Consider the following 14107-nt stretch of genomic DNA (forward strand, 5'->3'; position numbering starts at 1 on the left):
CAAAAATAGGCATTTTCACTAAAAAGCTTATCCTGCCATGCAGGTGAATGGCAGGGTGCAGACAACATGGCCACGGAGTAGTGGTTGCGAAGGGGGGGGGGGAGCTCAGTGTGAGAGATGTAACCAAGCACTAGTAGGCAATCCTATGCAAATGAGGATAAGGATAGTGAATCCCAATTTTCCCCAGCATGTGAGCCATGTCCCAAGAGTGTAAGTGTAGGAGTAGGTGAGTAATAGAGTAGAAGATAGGTGACATCATGAGAGTGTGTGTCAGAAAGGCTGTATGCTTATTGGAGCACAGTGTCTTGTGTTTGCCCTGAGTTGCTCAGGATTGCAAGAGGCGTGTCTACAGTTGTCCTTTTTGAAAACCAAAAACCAAAGGAGTACGCCGTGAATATATCTGGAATTTCTTGCAAACGTGCACACAGCATGTGCGCGGCGCTACCCTGGGCGGAAACAGAAAGGGAAAAGGAAGGAAAAGAAGTAGTAGGAAGTTAACCAAGGAGAACTAGCAGAGCAGCCAGGTGAAATACATCAGAATCAGCCAATTACACAGGCAGCAGACTAGCCCAGCCCAGCACTTTAAAAACTGCAAACAGCATTCTTCCCTGTTTTTCCCAAGAACTCTGCAACACTGCAGCATACAAAGAGGGAAAGCTTAAAAACTTTAAAGTCAGACAAAATGTTAGGGGCTGCTCTTGCTATCATAAACCAACATGTGCAATGTGCTGAGGGTGGTGGTGATGTGAATGCTGCTGAGAAACCCAAAGTGAGGAGATGGAGAAGAGTGTACAGATCCAGGGTAACCTACCAGGGGCTACATGAGCTGGAGATAATGGAGCGCTATAGGGTGGACAGAGACCTCCTGCAACAAATTGTTGAGCTGTGCTGGCCATGCCTCACACACAAAACCAAGAGAGGGGAACCCATCCTAGTGGATACCAAGGTATGTGTTGCCTAAGAATACTAGCTACAGGTACTTTCCAGAGACCAACTGGTGATATGACAGGGATTTCACAGGCATCAGCATCCAGTGTACTGCATCAGTTCCTGGATGCCATGTCAGCACATGTCGGTGAGCAAGTACATTTCCCCAATTCCCGTGAGGCATTGGCCAGCAATATGCGCCTTTTCCACCAAGTAGCAGAATACCCTGAGGTAGTGAGTGCAATAGACTGCACGCACATACACATCAAAGCACCACCTGGTGAGCGGGTAGGGTCTACATCAACCGCAAGGGCTTCCCCTCCATCAACTGCCAGGTCGTGTGCGATTCTCAGGGCATAATAATGAATGTGTGTGCTGGCTGCCCTGGAAGCTATCACGATTCCCACATCTGGCATCTGACGCAGCTGTACCAGAGATTTGCCAATGGGGACATCCCTGATGGTCACCTAGTGTGGGATGCTGGATACGCACTGGAGCCATGGCTGATGACACCCATCAGAAATGCACACACACCCGAACAAAAACTCCATAATGAGGCACACGCACAAAAAAGAAACATTATTGAGCGTGTGTTTGGGATGCTTAAGTCACGGTTCCGGTGCCTGGACACATCTGGTGGAGCCTTGCAGTACTCACCAACTACATGTACCCAAATTGTCATGGTATGTGCCATGCTACACAATATCATCCTGCGAAAACAACTGCAGCAGGAACAGCATGGGGCAGGGCCAAACAGCCCCCACCATTGCCAAGGCCTGCACAGGCACAGTGCGACTCGGAGGAGGAACAACCTGAGCCTGCCCCAGCAGGGAGAAGGAGGCATGCCCAGTATGCCCTGGCCTTGGCAAAGGGGCAACGCATAGCACATATGCTGGCTAAATAGGAACCCTGGAAATGACACCTCTCTCTGACTCGCACATACAGTAAAAGGGATGCCTAACTTGACACTACCTGTTTTCAAACATGTATAGGGAGTGTACTATGTGCATCCGACAAAGGCAGCCCTGCAGCACCACCTGAGGCATGAGTGCCTTATTTTAAGCAATATAAAGCACTGCTAAGCACATTTTACCAGTATTGAGCAGATTTAAATTCAATTGCATGAAGCTGCGCACCGCACTAACCAGCACAAAGTCGGGCAACGTTGAGCAATTTTGGGCAAAGTCGGGTAAACATGCTCACACCTGCTTTACTGTTCCTTAAGCAGTCTGGTCTGCCCAGCAGGAAAATAAAAAGCAATAATGGGGCTCGAACTCAGGATGCTGTGCACTATAGTCACAGTACTGAACCACTAAGCCATGACAGCATTTCACTGGCACAGACACAACTTAACTCACTCACACATACCAGTTGGGGGGGGGTCACATACCTAACAGTCACTGCCAGTAGGACAAATGTAGACAAACGCAAAGGCAAACACAAACAAATGCTGTATCATGCCCTCTGAAGAGGCATACAAGTAACCACCCCCCAGACCTATGCAGACAGATAACAGCAGGCCAGGCAGTGTGATGTGGGTTGGGTAGGCTATGAAGTCACAAACTAATATGCGTGTAATTGGAAGCTAAGGTCTGTAGTACAGTGGTATGCCTCAAGCCAGTACGATAGGCAACAGTACAGACTGAAATGGAGTACCGGACATAGAAGTGCAGGCATAGCAAATGTGTATAAGTGTCAGGTGAACCCTTCATCCTATGTACATCCACAGTAACAATCAGGTGTGCCCCCCGAGTAGAAATGTACAAATAATAGCTGTCCCCACTGTATGTAGAATGACTCATGGAAGCCCTGCAGGCACACTGTGCTTCCTGTCGATGTACAACACAAAGGTGAGCCCTGAAGTAAAACCAACTTGATTTTCACACACATATAGTATATATGCACATACTGGGCATGCTCACACACAAATTTAGCAAATTTCAGTCAGCAACATACTGAAAGGTCATACTGTGCATGCTCAAACACTTGGGCCATGTCTGAGTACAGCAGTGGGCCACACATATCTGGCAGTTGCAGTTCTTACTCCAGACACTTGTCACTATTCACCAATCCTGCCTTCTGCACACACTGATATGAAAACAGACCCATATAATATATTGGACACCTGTCATAATCAAGTTCAGTCTTGGTTGGAGAGAGCTTTACCTCTAGTTTGGCTAGATAAGTGCATCTCTCACAGGTTGTAGTGTTGGGTGGTAGGAGGAGAGGGTTGTCGGTGTACATGAGGCAATTTCTACATTGCCCCAAGATGTCCAGATTCATCAGATAGACAGGAGAGAACACTGGGAGCTGACCCTTGGACATGTCTGAATAAAAAACTATTTTCCTCTAGATAAGTGAGGAAAGTGAGTACAAGAGCTGTTTTTCTCTAAGCAAGTGAGGAAAGTAAGCACCAAAACCGTTTTCCTCTACATAATAAGGAATGTTGAGTGCTGTAGTAATTAGTAGGTTATTTAGTGCTTACAACAAGTTCTGAACAAGTGCTGATCACGAATAAGCAAATTCAAGTGCCAAAACTAGGAATCTGTATCCAGACTAAACTGGTAAACTGGTTACAGGAAAGGGGGGAAACAAGTGCAAATGCGGGCTTTTAAATCAGAAAGTTGAGAGAGATGGAAAAACTGCCCAAACGGTCAATAACTACAATTTCTGGGCCAGAACCACTCTTTTATGTGGTAGATAGGCTACCTAGTGCTTACCACTCCCACTGATAAACTAGAAGGCTTCCCTCCAACACAGAAAGCTTGGGGGGCTCAGAAGTTTACATACAGTCCTGGATACAGCAAATCTGAATCTGGACTACACTAGTTACAGGAAAGGTAGGAAATAGGCTTAGAATGTATTTATTTTTTAACAGAAAAGTAGCAAAAACAGCAGTAAAAACAATTCAAATGCAGTGCAAGCTAACACACTTGAGTATGTAGCAATGTTAGACCAGTTTAAAAATGCAAGTGCAGAAGGAGTCTATTAGGTAGAATGAGGTAAATAAATGGTACTGGGGGAGTGTCCCAGTTCAAGTCTACAGTGGGGATAGGCAACTGCAAAAGCTCCAAATTTAAACAAGACAGGAATATGGAGGGTGGCTAGGGGAAAAACCAACACCTTCAGCACAGATCTGAAAAACTATACAGTGAAGCAAAAGTAACAGTGCACAACTCTAAAGTCAGCCAGCAATGGTATAAAATTAGTCAAGCAACAATTAACAGTACACAACTCTGAAGAGCCAGAAAAATATACTTCGCTCTGAATATCTCCAGATAGTTTGAAATGGGCAGGTTCCCCTTTAGTGTGTGTAACCACTCGTGGTTACTGCCTACAGCAGGCAAAGTAACAAGATGGATACTCTTGCAGCATTTAATGAATATAGCTGCAAAGCTCTGTATATTAATCAAATATTAATTCTATTTGAGTTTCCATTCTTGACCGTGTTCTCAGCTGCATGTGTGTGTGTGTGTGTGTGTGTGTGTGTGTGTGTGTGTGTGTGTTTATCTTTCTAATAGATGTTGGTAATTGGAAAACCATCTATCTGCACACCCCAACCTCACATCACTGTGCTCTGCATGACGACATGGGAGTTTGCACCCTTTCAGCAACCTCTCCAGAATACCCTTCACTTAAAATGAGGGACAAAGACATTTTGTCAGAAACTTCATTTTTGATATCAGAATCGACAGTTTGTGGGGGTATTCGCACTGCAATATGTTAAAATGTAAGTACTACTATTGCTGCACACAATCATTAGAATTTAAATATTAAACACTTTGTAACTATAGGGAAAAAAAAGAGAAAAATGGAACAGCAAAAAAGGCACACACACACACACACATACACACAACAGCTATGCAAAAACAACTTTTCTTTTTAATTCTGATTGCCAAATTATTTAAGGCAGGTATAAAAAAGAAAGCATTCAATATACATTTTACATAAAATAAACTAGATTACAGCTTAAAACAAGTAACCAGGCAATGGCATTGAAGGTTTCTCTTCTAAAACTGGGTAAATGTAAACATTGTAAACGGAAAAAAGATTGCCAGCCAAACTATTCAAGTAATAGAACAATCACATATGTCTTCTGGTGTATGCAGGCTATTGGGTTACCAGCCATTCAATGTCATAAAAACAGCTTTTGCTATATACAGAGGTTTGTTATTTGTCCTTGTTTTAAAATCTTTACATTATATACAACACAGTTTTGTGGTACCAGTACCCCCAAGAGTTACTGAAAGTATATTCTTCACAATAGAGTTACAATGGAGCAGTAAATATAAGTTTACATTAATGTATTTTAACAGGAGTCACAGAGTACACATCTAAACCATACAAAAGGGTTATTGTCACTGTTAGCCTCTGTGAGGGCTCAAGGTAATCCTAGAAGGATATACAAGGTTTAAAGTATACTGATAAGTAGCATTATATACATATATACACAAAGAAACCAGCAGCCGTTCAGTGGATAATACTTTCTGAACTTCTTTATTTTTGTGTGGTTTGCAATTAGCAGCAGACCCCTCTGTATGAATCTGGTTACAAATACAAAAAAGTAAAGAATATATATTTATATATTTATATATATATATTCAACAAAATTCCAATTACAACAACATTTGTTACTCTGTTATAAAATCTGCAATTTACAAAAATGAAATGACTGGTTTTTGCCTGCCATCAAGGCATGTGAAATTAACACCATGGAACTGATGTTTATAATAAAGCGCTTATCCATGTGAGCCAGTCACATGACAGAAATGTACATAAACTCTTCACTCCCTGCAAAAGACAGAAAGAAAAATATAATCAGAACATTTAAGATTAAAGCCTATAGCAAAATAACAATATAAATAACTGTGAATGCTACAGGAATCATGATGACAGTAAACATTAACACGACTGGTTATATCCTACAAGAACTCATACCTATGCAGTAGGGAGTTGTAAAAATAGTGACAGTATACATTCTGCATAAAAATCCCTTCTGTAAATATAGACATAATCAAACTAAGGTATAGGCGTGGGGGGGGGGGGGGTGCGCAAAAGACAAAGTGTAGTCAAAGTAGCATGCAGTGCTTCTCTACTTTATTACAACATATACAGACTGGCATTACACCTTCTGATTTTTTTTATCCTTACAAAATCAGTCAGTAAATACATTATTCAAGCTTTGTCAAACAAGTTATGATAAAAAAAAACAATGCAATACTTGTAAAACCAAGAAACTTGATTTATGCAAGGAGTACAGAAGAACCTACGAGTGCCCTATGAAAAACTGCACTGAAATCCATAACTATGGTCTCCTTTTCAGTTATTCCAGTAATAAAGTTACATTTCTGACTTTCTCCTACAACAGCTCATTTCTAATTTATCTCAGTTCACTTAACAGAAAGGCATACTGCTCTTCTGTTCTTATCCTGTAATTTCCGACTGGCACTAAGTTGTGTTACCATAACGTTCCAACAGAGTTGTTGATCTTCTTCCAGTCATCACTGATAGGTTTGGTTCCGAGCCCTCGGAACAGAGTCGGTCTAATACCAAGCTTGCGTACACCAAAAACTCTCGAGCTAAGCTGCTACCCACAATGTCCTTCTACCAGTTACCTTAGATTGAGTTTCCATGCAACATATAGAAGAAAACAGAGAAAAGAGGCCATTTCCTGCACAGAAACCCCGAAACACCACAAGGACCCAGAAGATCCACCAGGAGCCTTTGGTGGGGAACGGTGGGAGGGTGTGATGACTGGAAGAAGATCAAAAACTCAGATGGAACATTATGATAAGAAATAACTTCTTTATCTGAAGTTGTTCTTCCTATTCATCACTGATGGGACAGAATCCCAAGCTATTTGGAGAACCTGGGTGGCCCTAATGGAAGAACATTTCTGAGAACCACTGAGCCGAAGGTTGCTCTTCCCCTGGAGACCAAATCCAATTTGTAATGCTTGATGAAAGTATGGGGTTTAGCCCAAATGGCTGCTGCACAAATGTCATCCATGGAAGCCCTGAAGTGAAAAGCAACTGAAGTTGCGATAGCCCTAGTTGAAGGAGCTTTGATTTGAACAGATTTAGATTCATTCGCTAGGAAGTATGAAAAGGTAATACAATCTCAGAGACATTTTTTGAGACAGCACATCCCATTCTTGGACCAGAAAAGGAAATGAAAAGTTGGTCCGACTTGCGGAAGGACTTAGTCCTGTTAAAGCAGAAATATAGTTGTCTATGTACGTCCAATGAATGTAGACAGTATTCTCCCTTGTTGGAATAATTTGGGAAAAAACACAGGGAGCTCAATGGACTGGTTAATAGAGAAGTTGGACACCACTTTGGAGAGAAAGGATGGGTTAGTACGAAGGGATACTCTGTCCTTATGGAAGATTAGATACGGGCTCTTGATGCATGAGGCTTGTAAACTCAGATATTCGTCTGGCTGATGTGACCGCTACCAAAAACAAAGATTTCCATGACAGGAATTTAAAATCACATGTCGCAGCAGGCTCAAAGGGGGTAGAGAGAGAGACTGTAGAACCCGAGAGAGATTCCATGTCTCTACAGGTTGCCTGATAGGACTGCTATGGAAAACTCCCTTGAGAAAGGTCTTGCAAAGGTGGGTGGAGATAAGAGGAACGTCATCCGAACCGTTATGGAAATTGGAAATAGCTGCTAAATGGACAAATAGTAGAAGCTGATGCTCCACTGTCAAACAACTCAGAAAGATACTGACGTATAGCAGCTGTAGGAGTTGAAAAAGGATCTAGCATCTGATTATTAGACCAGATAGGGAATCTTTTCCATTCGTCTCTGTAGAGTTTTCTGGTGGATGGTTTATGGGAGGTCAGAACAATATCGTGGACAGGTGAGGAGAGGGTTTCCTGCCTGGCGACTAACGGAAGTGGAGAAACCAAGCTGTCAGCTTGAGAGTGGACAGATTTTGGGGAGTCAGCCCTTGTGGGTGAGATATTAGGTCCTGACAAGTGTCCAGGATCTAAGGAGGTTGTAATAGGTGAGGCTGGAGGAAGGGAAACCACACTTGTCGAGGCCAGAAAGGGGCAATGAGGATCACTCTGCATCGCAACCGAATTGCTTTCTTTAGAAATAGGGATATCAAAGGTATCGGAGGATAAGTGTAGAGGAGACCCACGGGCCAATAGCAAGTCAAAGAGTCTCACAGTGATTCCCCATCTGGTGAAAAAGAGGGCAAAGTAGCCGTTGTATTTTTTGTTTGAAGGAGAAGCAAAAAGATGCAGCAAGGCTGGCCCTAATGGCTGAAAATTTCTGCTGTCACGTTGGGTTGAGAGACCACTCGTGTGGACAGAGGATGCATCTGCTCAGCCTGTCTGCAATCACGTTGGAGCTCCCCGGGATATGTGTTGCAATTAGAAAGCGGTTGGAAGCTATCGCCTAATGCCAAATTCTCGTGGCCTGCGACATAGGGGGTAGGAATTGGTCCCTCCCTGAAGTACCAGGAGACAGACATATTGTCCAAATGGACTGCAATCGTTCCCGACAGAAGGAGCGGATGAAGTGCCTGCAACGTTAACAGCACCGCTCTTAACTACAGGACATTGATATGCAAGTTGACCTCCAAGCTGGACCACGTGCCTTGGACGGTCTTTCCCTGGAAATGCCCCCCCCCCCTATCAGGGAAGCATCCGTGGTCACTGTGGCGTTGGGTTGAGGAGTCTGGAAGGGGCAGCACCAACGGTTTTCATCTGTTCTCATCCAGAGAAGATCTTGCTTGCAGGAATTGGTGATGAGGATCTGTGAGTTTAGAGGATGGAGACTGGGATACCCACTGGGACAAAAGGAGCCATTGTAACAGTTGTTGTACCTTTCGGCTTTTCCTGGTTATGGGTCGCCACAGCGGAACTCCGGTCCGCTAATGACTGGCAGTAGATTTTTACGTACCGAGTTGCCAGCCCTGATGCACAACCTTCAACGAAGATATGCTCATTCAAGCATGTCTCCACACAGAAGATGCTTTAGCTGAGAATCGAACAGAATGTCTTACTGTGAGGCAACAACGCTACCGCAGCGAGCCATTGTAACAGTCTCATATGCAATCTTGCCAGGGGGAGAATCGGGATGGCTGCCGCCATAGACCCCAGAGCCTGCAGAACTTCCCTTGCAGACACCTTCCTTCAACAGAGTATCACTTGTACTTGTAATCTTAATCTCTAAAGTCTGAGGAGAGACAGAGACTTGGCTTGTTTGAGTACTGAATACTGCTCCTATAAATTCCAATTGCTGAGTAGGATGAAGGTTGGATTTTTCACAGTGTACTGTGATGCGTAGGAACTCCGCCAGTGCTAGAGTGTAGCGAAGAACCATGACCAGTAAGCGCTTGGTGGGGGCGGAGAGGAGCCAATCGTCTAGATATGGAAACACTTGGAATCCCTGAAGTCTCAGATGAGCTGTTACCACTGCTAGGCATTTCGTGGACACTCTGGGGGCCGTCGAGAGACCAAATGGCAGGGCTCTGAATTGGTAATGATTGGCTCCCAGCCAGTAGCGAAGGAGACACCTGAAGTGCTTGTCCATTTTGATGTGGTAATACACATCTCGGTGGTCTATCGAGCACATCCACACACCCTCCCGAAGATATGGGAGAATGAATTGTATCGTGACCATGCGGAATTTGGTCTGAACTACTGATTTGTTTAGTTGGCCGAGATCCAAAATGGGTCTCCAGTCCCCGGTCTTTTTTGGTACCAAAAAGAATCTCGAGTAAAAACCGGATCCCCACTGCTCTGGGGGGACTTGTTGGATGACTCGTTTTTGACACAGGTTTCTTATTTCTGAAGTTGCTTCTTCCCTTTGACTGGGTGGAACATCGGGGAAGGCATTTTGGGGGTCTTTAGTAAGATATTAGAGGGATGTAATAACTTCTGGAAATTATTCTCTGCAACCACTGATCATTTGTAATAGAGTGCCAGGCAGCTTGGAGCAAAAAAAACGAGCCCCAACTGCTTCGGAAGGAAAGCAATCGGGAAGCGCTTCAGGAGCGCTAATAAGGTCGTCCGGAGAAAGAATCCCTGGAGTCCTAGTTTCGGGGACCCCCTCTACCCCTTAAGGAGCATATTCCATTATTGGAACCCACTCTGCCTCTGGGGGAATCCTCACCATGTGCACTACAGAAAGGGCCTTGAGATTTTTATGCCAAATCTTTCCACTCCTCTGGATCCTGGAGAAAGAGCGTGGAGGTTTGGAAAAACGTAGGCCAACAGCAGACAAGGTTTTTCCGTTTTGCTCGCACCTGGCTAATGTGTCTTTCACTTTAGAACCGAACAAAGCGGACGGTTCGATAGGGGAGTTCAAGAAGGAAGACTTGAAGGAGTCTGCAAGGTCACAAATGCGCATCCAAGCATGGCGTCTCATAACTACACTTGCACCCGCAGCTCTAGCCACCCCTTCGGTCGGGAACCTCATGGACGAGTTGGAAATAGACTCTAGGGTAGCAAGCTGAGAAGCAACTTTATTGCGTGCCCAGTCAGAAACTTGACACGCGAGGGTTCCAGAGAGTTCAGAGATGAGATCCCTTTGGAGCCTTGTAAAATGTGCCAAATAGTTCAGAGACCTGACAGCAAAGGTTGCGGAAGCAAAAATTTGCTTTCCTAATCTGTCCACTGCCCGGGACTCCCTGTTGGGTGGATGGACAGTAGGACTTTCCTCTGCACGGTCCTTTTTTGTGGCGGCCGCCACCACCATAGCGTCTACTGGTAAGCCTCTAGACCAATGGGGCTGTTCTTCTGGAGGGGAAAGTATCTTGTCTGGTCTCCAGAGAATGGCCTCAACGGTATCAGGGTTCTTCCATGACCACTGCACGATGAGCTGGACTAGCTCATCGGCAGGTGGGGTCACCCAAGAAGTAGAAGGCTGAGAGCAGAAGGCCTGCAGGAATAAGGGTTCCTCCAAGGAAGGGTTGGAGGGCTTCCAGTCACCCCTCTGCCTTAAAATTTTCAGGTCTCCAAAGGAGACATCGTCAGGGGGTGACCGTAGGGACCCTTCCCCATCATCGTAATCTGTATCCTCAATTAGGGACTCCTCAGGGGGAATTCCATGTGCTTCCTCTTACATGTCCATTTCCGAGGTGGTTCTTCAGTGGGAGCATCTGAAGAAGACTCAGAAGGGAGGTTACCCTGAACAGGGGTTTCAGGAGGCTTGTGCTCTCAGTGTCCTGGGGAGGTGGCCTGTGATAGCTGCAGCTCAGATGGAGCAGGGGGAAGGGCCGATGTAGGAGGAGCGCTTCCCAAAGCAAGCACCCTCTCCATCACCCGGAAGGCAGGCCCGCTCGAAGAGGAATGGGAGCCCGGAACAGAGGAAGACAATCTCGGAACTGGGGTTGCAGCCCACTCCTGGGGATGGAGCCTCAAGCAAAACCAGGGTGGGTGTCGCCCCCCCAGATCCAAAGACGGAACCAATGAAAAAACTGGAACTGTACCTGGAGCCGGGGGTTCCACCCCCTTCCCCAAGCATGAGATTGAGGAAGTGGTGGTTCAGAAGGATCCGAAACCCAAAGGGGCCTCGGAGCCTCAGAGAAGGTCACTGTCATCGCCGAGGAAAGGATTCCCCACAAAGACATCGGAGCTATGGGCTTCAGAACCGAAGGGTCCAAGGGAGGAGAATAAGTGGGAGTCGTGGGGGCAATGGACCCAAAACCCGGAGTGGGATGGGTTTAAGGAAAATTTGTAATCCATCTGGCTGTCAATAGCTGATTGAACAGGCGCACCACATCCAATTCAGATAGACTCCTGGTGGACCTTACTGACACTCCTGAGGGGGAGTCAGGTAGGTCCAAAAAAGGGCTAAAGGCTTGTCCAGAAAACGGATCCAAAGAGGGGAGTACTGGGTCCATGGTGTAGGAAAAGTCAGCACCCAGGATTCCAGTTTCCAGACCGGCAAAAGGGGGACTATCGATGCAGAGAAAAGGCTCGGAGCAGAGGGAATAGCTGGAGTGGAAGTCATTATCGGCTCCAAAGAAGTGGTCGGTACCGATCTCGGAACAGAGATGGGTGACGTCGGTGCTGAGGTAACAGCAGACAATAAGGCTGGTGCTGAAATCACACCTGGAACCATAGCAGTCGGTGCACAGGGCGGCGCCGACGTTGAAGTCATCAAAATAACTGCAGAGACCACTGGAGCTGAACTCAGAACCGAAATGGTTGGAGCCGAGGAGGCGATCTTGTGCTATGTGGAAGACTTGTGGGCCTTATGCTTATGGAGGCTTGCCCTTATCACCAGCCGATGAACATGAATCAGAATGAGGAAGTTTTTTGTCCTTTGATGAAGGGGTTGAGACCTCCGACGCAGAAAGAGCCTCAGAAAAGGGTGAAGAAAGCAGGCCTTTCAAAATAAGTTTATTTCTTCTTTCATTCAGTGTCCGCTGACTGAAACTGACACAAATCTGACAGGAAGGCTTCACAGACAAGTGAGAAACCCCCAGACAATCTACACAATCATCACACAGGTCGCTAATGGGGAGTTTACCATTGCAGGAAGTGCAATACTTAAACCGTGAAGTCCCTTTCTTTTCAGACATATCCAGTATATCGATTCAACAATCCAAAAAAGAAAGATAAAGGAAGGAGAAGAGAAAAATACCAACAATGGTATTAAGAATACCAGGAGGGTAAAGAAGGGCGTTTACCAACAAAGGTAAGAGGAGGATACCCGTGGGTAGAGTTGGTTAAAGATAAGATAGAGAAAAAACTTACAAAACACAGTAAATTTTGAAGAATACAACACTTAGCTGGAGAGCTCGGTGAAACACTGCTATATGGCTGTGCGGCAAACAAGATCTGAGGTAACTTGGAGAAGGGCATTCTGGGTAGCAGCTTAGTTTGAGAGTTATTTGTGTACACGAGCTTGGTATTAGGCCGACTCGGTACCGAGGGCTCGGAACCGAACCCATCAATGATAAATAGTAAGAAGATTAACAACTTCAGATTGGTAATTTAAAGCTTCTTTCAGCTTCTCTCTCTCTTTAGTTGCAATACAGTTGTGTTTAGCATCTACTTTCGCAACTGCTGACATTAGTTATTTTCACAGCACTATCCGCTATTGCAGTTTCTAACTCCTCTAGAGCCACCAGGAAAGTTCAAAGCCTTATCACTGTCCATCATGGGATCTTCAGCCAAATTCAAGAACTCTGGCAACTCATTAAAATATCTATCATTTTTTGTTTTCTTTCCAGTTTTTGTGATTAATACCATTACTGCAACAACTCTGATACATTACTTCAAATGGGCGCATGTAAAAGCAATTTATGATGCAAGTGGCCAGGAAAGAAGTCCTCTCACTACAGCACCATTAAATGAAGTCTCAATAGACTGTAAACAGGGAGCATCTTGTGGAACTACCACTAATTTCTTCAGAAATACTACAAAGTTTGTGTTGCAAATGTTAATGAGTTAATATATTGCACTGTACTTTGTCTAGCATGTAGACTGAACTTTTATTTGTGATGGATGAGGCAAAAGAGCAACTCACGGGTACTACTTGATACTGCGGGAATACAAATTTTGAAAGTTAGCATCTTTTGACAGTGCTGTTCCTGTTTACCGGACGTGCATTGGCCCTGGAACTAGTGAGTGAGTGTGTGTGTGTGTGTATACATTTTATATATATATATATGTATATATATATATATATATATATGTATATAGATATATATATATAGATATATATATATATATATATATATATATACACACACACATTATATATATATATATATATATATATACATACACATATATACATACACATATATACATACACATATATACATACACATATATATATATATATATATATATATATATATATATATATACACATACATATATATATATATATATTACATATAAGACATGCGTCTGGAGAGTTTCTCCCTGGGCCTCCACTGAAAACTGGATTCGTTCCAAGTCGGATTTTCCTGGTTAATAAATGATAAACACACACACACAAACACACACAGAGAGAGGGGTAAGCAGGGGGGATGTAAACACACTTGAAAAATGATTTCAAAACTGTGAGGAATCAAAATTCTTATTCTTGCAATTCCACTGTTTGCCTCTCTGAACTGCCAAGTAGTGGTGACAAAAATAAATCTTTCTGGAAGCAAGGAAAAACTTTTTAGAAGTTTTGTATCTGGGAATCAGGTAAAA

At 44.2% G+C, this 14107-nt stretch overlaps 1 protein-coding gene across 7 annotated transcripts in view; it reads right to left on the bottom strand.

Moving 5' to 3' along the window:
• Positions 1-4787: 4787 nt before the first annotated feature.
• Positions 4788-14107, bottom strand: part of ZNF608 (zinc finger protein 608) — a 191111-nt gene continuing 181791 nt past the window's right edge. For all 7 annotated transcript variants that reach the window (XM_044060775.1, XM_044060774.1, XM_044060780.1 and 4 more), the window contains exon 10: positions 4788-5718. In XM_044060775.1, coding sequence (XP_043916710.1) covers positions 5712-5718 — 7 coding nt within the window. In that variant the 3' untranslated portion in view covers positions 4788-5711. The remainder of the gene's footprint in view (positions 5719-14107) is intronic.

This window comes from Protopterus annectens, chromosome 2.part0, assembly GCF_019279795.1.
Source record: "Protopterus annectens isolate FY-2018-M chromosome 2.part0, PAN1.0, whole genome shotgun sequence".
NCBI lineage: Eukaryota > Metazoa > Chordata > Ceratodontiformes > Protopteridae > Protopterus > Protopterus annectens.